Source organism: Phocoena phocoena, chromosome 21 (assembly GCF_963924675.1).
Source record: "Phocoena phocoena chromosome 21, mPhoPho1.1, whole genome shotgun sequence".
NCBI classification, from domain to species: Eukaryota; Metazoa; Chordata; class Mammalia; order Artiodactyla; family Phocoenidae; genus Phocoena; species Phocoena phocoena.
In genome coordinates, this window is record NC_089239.1 from 7,939,289 (window position 1) to 7,952,140 (window position 12,852).

General features: G+C 39.5%; 1 protein-coding gene across 1 annotated transcript in view; it reads right to left on the reverse strand.

The window, feature by feature from the left end:
- The window catches only part of KCNU1 (potassium calcium-activated channel subfamily U member 1), a 136,915-nt gene that overhangs the window by 102,259 nt on the left and 21,804 nt on the right, over positions 1-12,852 (reverse strand). Inside the window, exons 9-11 of the mRNA XM_065900076.1 lie at positions 7,074-7,244; positions 6,038-6,129; positions 3,455-3,565 (exon numbers count right to left, since the gene is read on the reverse strand). Coding sequence (XP_065756148.1) covers positions 3,455-3,565; positions 6,038-6,129; positions 7,074-7,244 — 374 coding nt within the window. The remainder of the gene's footprint in view (positions 1-3,454; positions 3,566-6,037; positions 6,130-7,073; positions 7,245-12,852) is intronic.

The window sequence follows — 12,852 nt, forward strand, 5'->3', positions numbered from 1 at the left end:
AGTACTATCTTCTGGATTCCTACACGGATCTGCCCCATCCCTCAACAACTGCTGAATTAGGTGACCCTTACATCAGCGGTCCCCAACCTTTTTGGAACCAGGGACCGGTTTCATGGAAGACAATTTTTCCATGGATGGGAGGTGGGGCGGTGGATGGTTCAGCGGTAATGTGAGCGATGGGGAGTGGCAGATGAAGCTTCGCGCACTCGCCTGCCGCTCACCTCCTGCTGTGCGGCCCGGTTCCTAACAGGCTGCGGACAGGTGGGTTGAGGACCCCTGCCTTACATGCTATGACAACGTGCCTGTGTGTACATGATTTTCATTTATCCTGATCAGCATTATGGCACCTTTCCAATCTGAGAACTGATATCTTTTTTTCAACTCTAGAAAGTTTTCATTTGATTGTGAAAACCTGCACATATACAAAGTGCATAGGATGTATGCATTCAATATAAAGAATAATAAATCAATATTTATGTACCCACTCAGGCACAATAACAATACAAATTACTCAAGGAAATAAGTATCTCATCATTATTCACTGTTGTATATTCTCTAAGCCTAGTTATCTGGTCTTCTGGATGTTTTGAGAGCTACATAATATCAACTTTTTTTTCTGTTAATTCAGCCATAGTTAGTTTTTGTTGGATGCTACTAGTTATCCTGAATTATAGAAACATAAATTAATATTTTACCTTTATGACATTTTATAATATAATATCTTGGATATTGTTTTGCTTTAAATAATAAGTAACCAAAGAAAGAAAAGTGCCAATTTCTATATCAGTTACCTAGGTTTGCACAAAATCTGGCACAATCTTTGTGGCTTAAAATAATGAGTTATTATTTCTTGAAATTCTTTGTTTTGACTGGGCTCAGCTGGGTGAGTCTTCTGCTCCATGCAGTTTTGTTGGAGACATGACTCTGTTTAGCTGAGAGCTCTAGTGGGCTAGAACCTCTGAGATGGCATCACTTACACGTCTGTTGCCTCAGCTGGGCTTCTGGAGGAGCTGACAGCTGGATGGGCTTCCTCCCCCTGGAGGAGGAGGTGAACTTCTCACATAGTGGTCCAGGGTTTCAAGACACTGAACACAGAAGGTAATAGGCTCTTTATGGGTTGGTCCTTTAACTGGCTCAGTCATTTACACGTGTTTCATTGGTTAAAATGAGTCAAAAGGCCAGCCCAGATCAATAGAAGGGAAGCTAGAAGACTCCACTTTTGATAGGAGGAGGAGAATATGTGTAAACATTTGGGAGGGGTTTCTGGTAGCCATCTTTTAAAAAACAATATACCACAGTCTTCCCTCTGCTGAATTCTATTTCTCAAGTTAAGTCAAAGGCCAGCACAGGTTTACTGAGAGGAGCAGCATGAATGTACAGTAAGAAAAGGTAATGTGAACCTCTGCACCAAAGGAAAATCCACCACAATCACAGACTGTGATAACTGCTTTAAAGCAAATAAATGGAGTGATGAGATAGGAGGATTAGGAGACGTTAATTTAGATAAGTTGCCAGGGAAGGACTGTGAGTGCTGGGAGATGAAAATAAATCAGTCACATAAAGCAGAAGAGCTTCTGAGCAGAAAGAACAGATCAATAAAGTAGCCTTTACAGAAGTTCAGGAGAGACAAGATAGGAACTTTGAACAGGGTTGTGAGAGTGGAGACAAAATGGTAGAACTAGGATTTATGTAGGAGATGCTATTGATGATGAACGTGTACACAGGGCTTGAGGGAGACAGTAAAGTCAAAGACAATGCCTAGTTTGCTGTTTTAAGGAGCCGCATTGATGAGGTCCCACTTGCTGAGGCAGGAAAAGCTGTTTCCTTTCCTTCTTGTTTTTTAATTTAAAAGTTTTTAATTTGCCTTGTGAGATGGAAAAGTTGGACATTAAATCATGAGTTTACTTTTTATTTTCTTTAGAATTGAGATTTTTTTTTACATCTTTATTGGGGTATAATTGCTTTACAATGGTGTGTTAGTTTCTGCTTTATAACAAAGTGAATCAGTTATACATATACATATGTTCCCATATCTCTTCCCTCTTGAGTTTACTTTTGAAAATGTTGAGTCTGAGGGGCCTCTGAAACACGGGGGTGGAAATACCCAGTGAGCAATTAGTTGTGTGACTATGAAGCCACAGAGAATGTCTAGTGGGGGACATCAATTCTGGAGTCTTCAGAGTATAGATGTAATTGACAAAATTCTAGATAGACACTTCCAACATTTTGTACCATTTAAGAAATTTCATTCATTACCTTGACAAATACCTACAATAACCTACATTAGTCTATGAAAATACATCAGCCGATAAAAGAAGTTACTTTCCACACATTTAATGACTTCCTCTTTGTCTCAGCTGGGTTACAATTATTAGCCTCTTATCACTGGTTTTAGCACTTTGGGGTTTTTTTTTTTGTTTTTTACTATTTTTTAAGTAAGGATTCAAGTAATACACAAATTATTGAAAAGACAGGCATGACAATGATCCTGAAGCAGAACTCTTGGCTGTCTGTCAACAGCACCATAAAGAAATTCAAAATGCTTACTGGTTATCTTCCACCTGAGAGCCCAAGGTAACGGTGGGTTGAAGGTGTCAGATGTAAAGAGAGTACAGTGTTCAACTATGAAATGCGTGAAGGCCGAGGTGATCTGATAGGCAATCCTGGATAAAATCAAAATGTCACTTCATATCTGGGTGACTTATTTAGTGAGTGATGTCTGGATAATGGATAGACCATTTGGAAAAAAATAAAGAAGTTAGTTCCCTACACATTACACAAAGTCAATTCCAGAGAGCTTAAATATAAAACATTTCAATATGAAAAACTAAAAATGCTAGAGAGATAGTTACTTAATTCTGGGACAGAGGGGTCTAAGCATGTCAGAAAAGCAGAAAGCCAAAAGGAAAGAGTTGATGGATTAGAGTCCATGTAAAGCGGATGCTTCTGTATTCGATTTACAACAAAAGCATGCATAAAAATTAAAAAGCAAAGGGAGAGGAAAAAATATTTACAACATATTTCACAAAGCAGCTAATATAAAAATATAATGGGGCTTAAAAGTCAGCAAAGTAACAGAGGACCCTCCTCATAGAAAAGAGGATAAAAGAAATGAAGAGCCATTTCAAAAAACCCACAAACCATCAAAACACACAAAAATTGCTCAATCTCATTAGGAACCCAAATTGTAAAACAGAACAGTTAGAAACCATGCTGCCTACTTAAAACTCTTTTTGTATTAAATAGGCATTTCCCAGTGTTTCACTGGGAAAAACACCTGGCAAGATATATTTTCAGAGGTTAACTCTGGTCATGAACTGCTTTTTCCTTACTTATTGCTTACTAGTATTTCCGAATTTTAAAAATTAATACCGCAAGGGCAATTTTCTTCCATTACAAATATTCACACGTATTTCAAGTATTCCCTGCCCACGGGTCACACAGATACACTTACTCTCCCAGGAAAACAATCTCAGTATTGATCTCCCCTGCCTTATGGCGGAGAAAATTCCTCAGGAAAGCCGTCACACTGTCCACAGTGATGTTTCCACAGACCACAATGAACCTAGAAAGTGAAAACATGGGAGGTGGTTCATCCCAGGAACAGAAGTATTTTCCTGCCTAGATTTCGAGATGGACAATTAGCTTAAACTTACTTTGAAATAAAAGTTGGTATTTGATACCTCATTGTAGTTTTGATTTGCATTTCTCTAATGATTAGCGATGCTGAGCATTTTTTCATGTGTTTGTTGGCAATCTGCATCATCTTTGGAGAAATGTCTATTTAGGTCTTCTGCCCACTTTTGGATTGGATTGTTTGTGTTTTTGATATTGAGCTGCATGAGCTGCTTGTATATTTTGGAGGTTAATCCTTTGTCAGTTGCTTCGTTTGCAAATATTTTCTCCCATTCTGAGGGTTGTCTTTTCGTCTTGTTTATGGTTTCCTTTGCTGTGCAAAAGCTTTTCAGTTTCATTAGGTCCCATTTGTTTATTTTTGTTTTTATTTCCATTTCTCTAGGAGGTGGGTCAAAAGGGATCTTGCTGCGATTTATGTCATAGAGTGTTCTGCCTATGTTTTCCTCTAAGAGTTTTATACTGTCTGGCCTTACATTTAGGTCTTTAATCCATCTTGAGTTAACTTTTGTGTATGGTGTTAGGAAGTGTGTAAGTCAGAAAGAGAAAAACAAATACTGTATGCTAACACATATATATGGAATCTAAAAAAAAAAAAAGGGTCATGGAGAACCTAGGGCCAGGACAGGAATAAAGATGCTGATGTACAGAATGGATCTGAGGACATGGGGAGGGGGAAGGGTAAGCTGGGACGAAGTAAGAGAGTGGCATGGACATATATACACTGCCAAATGTAAAACAGCTAGCTAGTGGGAAGCAGCTGCATAGCACAGGGAGAGCTCAGTGCTTTGCAACGACCTAGAGGGGTGGGATAAGGAGGCTGGGACGCAGACGCAAGAGGGAGGGGATATAGGGATATATGTATGCATATAGCTGATTCACTTTGTTATACAGCAGAAACGAACACAACACTGTAAAGCAATTATACTCCCATAAAGATGTTAAAAAAAAAAGTTCCACCTAGATTTTAAACTTAGAAACACCAAGGACTGCATCTCCAGTATACAAAAGGAGCATAAGATTTCTGTAGGGAATGATTCCACACATTTGAATTACACATAGCTTTTCAGGCATTTAAGGATAACTATCGTAACTGCTAGATTTTTCTCGGTTATTTATAATTTATAATGGAGTTGCACGTGTGTTAATTTCACTTGATTTGCCACTTGACTCCTGATTGGCTGGTGCCATCTTTTTTCAGTGAGGAACGACTGAGCTCGGAATGGCTCACTGATTTTCCCATAGTCAAATACTATGGCTGAGGCAGCACCAGAATCTAGGTTATTTTGGTTTATCTTCTGCATCTAAAATTATCTAGTACTCACAAAAAAAGTGAGTCCAATGGAGAGACATCTAGCACAGGTCCACAAATCTATGCATGTAACTTCTATGGTGAAAAATAGCCGTCAATTTCCTTAGGCTTCATATACATAAAGAAGCTATTTTCCTCCCATTAGTCATGTAAGAAAACTGAAAGCGTAATTTTAGCCTAAGTTAAACTTATATTTTCCAGACCTTATTGGCCTATTTAGCATGTGTGAGATGAACTGGGTTAGACTTTGGCTTATCTAGCTTATTTCATTGTTTTCAATATTTGTTTTTCATTCATTTCATTTTGTTACCTTCCTCTTCATACTCCTGGATCAATGTTGGTTTTTATCCAACTGTGTTAAGACATCACTCCAAAGGAGTTTATCGCCACTGCACCTCTTTCCTCTACAGCAGGTAAGAGACTAAATAAAAAAGAATCGCTTTGAATTTGAGATTTCCAATTCCTTATCTTCTTCTTAGGTATGAAAAATCATAATGGCAATGGAGGTAACATACATCCACAGAGAAGCAGAGTAAAAACAACTCCAAATCCACTTCGCTCCTGGGAACAAACAGCTGTGGCATGGACTAAACAGGTGATCTGTGAAGGACTGGAGGACAGGCTGAAACCCCTCCTCACTCTAGCAAACCTCTTCCCATGGATGAGCTTTAGGGGAGTTTGGGCTAAGACAACTGAATTGAATTACTTTAAATTTGAACTGTGACTTTAAGTGGATCCATTATGTAAAGTTAGCCATGAGTCAACCACATGGTTAAAATGAGTAAGACAATCAGTAATGGAGGTAAGAGAACAGTCTGAGATAAGGAATGTACAAATATTGGCACCATCAGCACGTGACACTGAATGACAACATATCTGTCATTGATTTATTTAATCCTCCCATGAGCATCTAGATGGTAGCGTGTATCAAGCAGCAAATATCTTCTTATGGTACTTATTCCAGCATGGCCCTCTTTAGTGAATGAGGACCTTGCCAACATATCCATCTAGGCCAGGCAATAGTGTTTCGAAAGGGAGAGTGACTTAGTAGAATACCTCAAACTGCAGAAATTATACTTGAAAGCTACTTACTTCTTTCCTTTGACCACTTCATAGGAACTGGTGTATTTCCTCTTGTTACCAAAAAGTTCCACCATTTCAGGGACGTAGTTGGCAAACAGAACCTAAAATGATAGGCAAATAAAACCTGAGGTCTCACTACTTCCAAGGATACTCCAAAATTCCAAGATTACAAAGGAGAAAGCAGGTACGTAAAACTTTCTCTCTTCTAAGAAGGGCATGACTGGGAACTGTGCTGTTAAAGGGAGACCAATTTTCTTCCTTACTTCAGCCTTTGGATTTGGTTAAAATTTAATAAAATGCTTTTCATCCTTCAAAAAGATGAAAGCAAAGACAAGCAGTAAGGCAACCTCCCCACCCATTTATTCCTGTCATCACTTCTAACTGCCCTTCTGACTCTTTCACTTGATACTGTTTGCTGCTTGGGGAAAAAATAAAGCATATGGGACAGAGTAGGGTTAAAGGAAAATGACAGAAATGAGGGGATGTAAAAATGATGTGGACAGGGGGATATCAGAAAGGTAGAGTGGAGAACTCGGCGATGGTTATTAAGGAATTGCCATTAAAGTCACTAAAAGAAAAGGAGGCTTACTTTGTCCTTGACACACTCATGAACCAAGCACAGATGTTCACTTATCTGTAGTAAAACGCTGGTTTAGAGAGAGTTTACTCATTTGGGCTGGAAAGAACACAACTTCCTGCAGATCAAATCTCAAACCCCCTTCCTCTTTGGAAGAAAGACTATAATCCGATGGGCAAAAGATGAAGGAAGATGCGGTTGCTCAAATCAATGCGCAGGCTAATTAGGAACGTCTGCTCTCCTTTGTCTACCACCCGTATCCCTGGCAATCGAACAATTACGTCATGTGCTCCAGGGGATGCAGTTTGGAAAATATGGGATTCACACGTATCTCTTCATTTTCATTTGTCACCCGCTCTGAATAATCCAACATTCACTCTCAAACCTATATCACTTTGTTTCTCACCATTAACCAAACGTTTTTTGGTTTATGTAGCTATATTCAAAAGATATAAAAATATTCTTCACCAAACTCCCCAGGGTGAAGAACATGATGAAGGTCCGTCCTAGGGATGTCTTGGCTACCACATCTCCAAAGCCGACAGTCGACGTCGTTGCCATGACCAGGTAAATGGAGTCAAAATATGAAATATTCTGTGAATTTCTACCTTTGAGCCAGGGATCACCAGAATTTTCCACCTGTCCAAAGAGAGAGGACTCAGGAAAGGTCTCTGAATTGAATCCAAGGAAAAGTTTATAAAGAATAAGCACAACTTTCGATTTGTTTCATTTAATTCAATCCAAATGAAAGAGTAAATGATTCCCAGGTCGCTGTGAAGGGTTTGCAAATTGTGGGTAGTAATTGTGAAGTCTTGTTTCCCTTCATGGTGATTACTGCTCAAATCTGAGGGGTGTGTAGCTTGAGCCCACAATGGAGATGCTCAATGCGGGGAATGGCTGACAACATCTCTTTTCCTGTGGGCACATCCTCCCATTCGGGAGCCACGGGATTCAGAGGCTGTCAGACTGAGCAATTATTATTCACCCTCATTTTCCACCACATCTGGATCATCATGAAGGAAAGCAGCTCTTAAATCTCAGCTCTTCATCTCAGTGAGCTTAAGCGCATGGACGCTGGAGTCTCAGGAAGAGCAAACGAGTGTTCCAGATGACGTTCCTCCCTCCCCGCAAAAATCTTTTCAGTGATAAAAAGGAAACTCTGAAATAAGCTACAAGGATATACTGTACAATATGGGAAATATAGCCTATATTTTATAGTAACTAGAAACAGAGTATAACCTTCAAAAATTGTGACTCACTATATTGTACACCTGTAACATATAATATTGCACATAAACTATACTTCAATTAAAAAAAAAGACAAACTCTGGAAAAATCTTCCTCTGATTTTCCCCCTAAGTCTTCACATTTTAAGAAACCTAGGTTTATCCGATTTTTTTTTTTTTTTTTTTTTTTTTTTTTGTGGTACGCGGGCCTCTCACTGTTGCGGCCTCTCCCGTTGCGGAGCACAGGCTCCGGACGCGCAGGCCCAGCGGCCATGGGTCACGGGCCCAGCCGCTCCGCGGCATGTGGGATCCTCCCGGACCGGGGCACGAACCCGCGTCCCCTGCATCGGCAGGCGGACTCTCAACCACTGCGCCACCAGGGAAGCCCCGATTTTTTTTTTTTACCTTAAACAAAAAGAGTAACTTAGGCAATGGCATTACACTTTATAGAATATATATATAAATGTATACATATCTATCATTTGTTATGATATATAACAAACATTAATTATATAGAATATACACAAAATTTCCTTTATGTTTCTGTTTTTAGACATTTTTCCCAAAATAATACTTATTTCCTAGATGTTTTCCATTTCCATTTTTCCACGAGAGATGGTAAAATGCTAGAGATGGCTGGGGAAAGTAGGTTTTTTGTTTTGTTGCTAAGAAACAGAATGAAAACTAGAAATAATGTACTTTGCTTAGGTATCCGATCACTTTTTTAAAGTGGTGTGCCAACTGCTGCCTCCTTCTTAAGTTGGATGAGTAGGTTAAGAGTGTGGGCTCCTCTAATACTCCACTCCCAGATAAGGAGATTGCATGTCTGTGCTTAACTCTCAGGGCTGGTAGTAGATTTGGTTGCAAAGTCTGCTCATCAGCTTCCACGGATCTGGAGCCTTTACTGCTTTCTAAGACTACTGTACTGTAAGAAAACCAAGTTTAAATCACACAGATAAAACTCCTAGAGGAAAACACAGGCAGAACACTCTTTGACATAAATCGAAGCAATAGTTTTTTGGATCTGTCTCCTAAAGCAAAGGAAATAAAAATAAAAATAAACAAATGGGACCTAATTAAACCTAAAAGCTTTTGCGCAGTGAAGGAGACCATCTACAAAATGAAAAGACAACTTGCTGAATGGGAGAAAATATTTGCAAATGATATGACCGATAAGGGGTCAATATCCAAAATACATAAACAGTTCCCACAACTCAACATCAAAGAAACAAACAAAAAAAAACAATTAAAAAATGGGCCAAAGACCTGAATAGACATTTTTCCAAAGAGGATATGCAGATGGCCAACAGGCACATTAAAAGATGCTCAACATCATTAATCATGTTGCAAATCAAATGCAAATCCTAACCACAATGAGATGTCATCTCACACCTGTCACAACAGCCATCATCAAAAAGAACACAAATGACAAGTGTTGGTGAGGATGTGGAGAAAATGGAATCCTCCTACACTGTTGGTGAGAATGTAAATTGGTGCTGCCACTGTAGAAAACAGTATGGAGGTTCCTCAAAAAATTAAAAATAGAACAACTATATGACCCAGCAATTCCACTCCTGGGTATATATCTGGAAAAAAAAAAAACAAAACTAAAAACACTAATTCAAAAAGATACATGCAACCCAATGTTCATAGCAGCATTATTTACAATTGCCAAGATAGGGAAGCAACCTAAGTATGCAACAACAGATGAATGGAAAAAGATGTGGTATATACATATACAATGAAATACTACTCAGCCATGAAAAAGAATGACATTCTGCCATTTGCAGCAACATGGATGGACTCAGACGGTATTATACTAAGTGAAATAAGTCAGATAGAGAAAGATAAATACTGAATGATACCATATGTGGAATCTAAAAAATACAACGAACTAATGAATATAACAAAGAATGAACAGACTCACAGATATAGAGAACAAGCTAGTGGTTACCAGTGGCGAGAGGGAAGCGGGGAGGGGCAATATAGGGGTAGGGGAGTAAGACATACAAACTATTAGGTATAACATAAGCTACAAGGATATACTGTACAACACGGGGAATACAGCCAATATTTTATAATAACTATAAATGGAGTGTAACCTTTAAAAATTGTGAATCACGATATTGTACACTGTAACCTATAATACTGTACAGCAACTATACTTCAATTTAAAAAATCATATATGATATATATATATATACTATAATATATATGTATATACATATGTGTGTATATATTTTTTTTTCCCCAGGAGTTGAAGTGTTGCTTGGGACAGTTTGCTTTAAGCTAAAACCCCATAGTGTCTTGTAAACATCTTAGCACAGGGCTTCCATCATACCCTTGTACAACATGTGTTACAAACTGAAACTAAACTTATTTCAACCTAGAAATCTCCTTCACAGTAAATAACCCTTTCCCATTTAACTCACCCTCTTTGGAAGTCCTGCTTTAGTGCTTCAAACCCCTCCCCACTCCGAAGACCCGTCACTCCTGCTGGTCTATCTGGCCACCCTGCTCTTGCCCTGGACCATGTTAGCATCGACCCTCAGCCCCAGATGGGAAATAACTTAAAGATTAAGGATTATGGGCCAATGTGAATATATTGAATTGTTACCTACTTTTAATGTCACATTTCAAAACTGAAACTTTACACTTTTAAACCTTATGTTTCAACCTTAGGTAAGCTGTGCTACGGAGGCGGAGGACATGAGGACACTCTCCCATCCCTGCCTATCTCTCCATTATTTGTATCGGTTTTATTGTTTTTACATGGCACATGTGTATTCTAGTCTGTACCCACAATTCCCTTGGTCGTGTCTTTGTTCTATTTTCAATTCAGTCAGTAATCACCTTCACTCCTTTTCATCATGGTTTCCTCATTCTTGAGGTCTTGGTTTTGACTCGTCTCCTGTGCGGCTGGATTTTATCATCAAGGTCATTTTTAAAAGGGATTCATGATGCTCTTCTCTCTTCCATGTGCTTAAAATGACGGATGGGCTACACCTGTACACAACCTTGGCAGACACTGCTCTGTCACCTTCCTGCACTGACTGATGTTGGCAAGATATCTGAGGCTAGTTTCATTTCCCCCCTGATACAGACCTTTCTTTGTTCTGCTTAGATTCTCTCCTTACCCTTAAAGGTTGGTAATTGTTCCAAACTATGGTTGGACTCATTTAGGGTTATTTCTCCTGGGATACTGTATACCCTCTAAACTACAGATTCAATATTTTATATTCAAACATTTTTCTGATACCATATTTGTGTCCCCTTCTTCAGGAGCATGAATTTTACAGTATGTTAAATCAACATGACCCATCTTTCATGTTTTTTCTCCATATCATTTAAGTATCTTTGTCCTGTTCCATGGCATGTTTTTGCCTCAATCCCGTCCGCCATGTTTCTGAGCATATTTCTGTCACACTTAGTACATTTGTGTCCCCTCTAATGTGGTTTTTGGCTCTGTAAAACGTTTTTCTTCTTTTTCTCTAGTATCTTTGGGCCGTTTACCAACTCCTGCTACGGTTTACTAATCTTTTATTTAAAACCTTAAGTATTTTGTTTGAAGTATCATTTTCAGTTTTTTAAAGCCTTGTATAAGGAAGGCTTTTCCTTAACATTTCTTTTGTTCCCTTGGGCAAATTATCTTGTTATTGTAGCTCTGACAGCCTTTATGTGATGTAATTGTTATGCTGATGTCTCTGCTTTCCAACACGCTCCCTGTTTTGGGCAGAATTTTAGCATAGGCACCATGTTGATTCCTTTCTGGTGGACACTCACCCTCCAATGGTATCAACTCTTTTTTTCTTGCGGTACGCAGACCTCTCACTGTTGTGGCCTCTCCCATTGCAGAGTACAGGCTCCAGACGCGCAGGCTCAGCGGCCATGGCTCACGGGCCCAGCCGCTCCGCGGCATGTGGGATCTTCCCAGACCAGGGCATGAATCCGTGTCCCCTGCATTGGCAGGCGGACTCTCAACCACTGCGCCACCAGGGAAGCCCGGTATCAACTTTTAGCTGAAGGACGGTGTAAGTATGGGAAGGAATGACTTGGGACCGTTGGGACAATCATAGCTTTTATTTCGGTTTGTCATTTCAAATATCCTCTGAACAAAATCTACTAATTTTTTGCTCTGGGTTACAGCTTTTCTAGGTTTTTCACATTTCAGATGTTGGTGTGACCCACAGTAGATGGCCCTGAGTCCAAAACCATCAGGTGGCTTCTCCCTCTTTCTCTGCACGCATCCTCGCTGGAGGTCTCCTCCCCAGGGTGACTGGACGTCCCATAGGAGCACATGTTCACGTGCTTAGAAGGGCCTGAGACCGTGTTCAAACCAGAAGCCTGTGAGATTTACAGGGAGCAGCTACTCTTCAGCTAGGGCTGTTGGTGGCCTTGGGAGAGTGGGTTGCCAGAATCTTGTGTTTTTGCAAAGAATCCAGAAATCCAGGTTTTTTAATATGAGCTCTCTGAAAAAACTTATCAACCAATACAAAAATAGCAAACAGATAATACAAACATCTTAGGTCCAATAAAATATGCCTGTAGGCCCCATTCAGCCTGAGGGCCCCTCCCTGGAACCTCTATTAAAGGAAAAAAAATCCCCCCAAAACCTGTTACCATGGTTTCTCCTTTAGCATCCTCTTGCCTACCGTTGTGTGATGGCCAACAGATCTCTACGGGAACACTGGTGACTGCTTCTCCCAGTGTAGACCCATGCCCCTTGGGCTAGACCTCCAGATGCAGGGATCTACCTTTACTGCAGTGATGTTTCCTCTCCAGAAAACCTGTCTCCTGCTTGCATGATGAGGAAGGATGTGGCTGGTTTCAGTTTTTTTTTTTTTAATTGAAGTATAGTTGATTTACAATATTGTGTTAGTTTCAGGTGTACAGCATAGTGATTCAGTAATTTTTCCTGATTATTTTCCATTATAGGTTATTATAAGATACTGAATATAATTCCCTGTGCTATAAAGTAAATCCTTGTTGCTTACCTATTTTATGCATAGTAGTTTGTATCT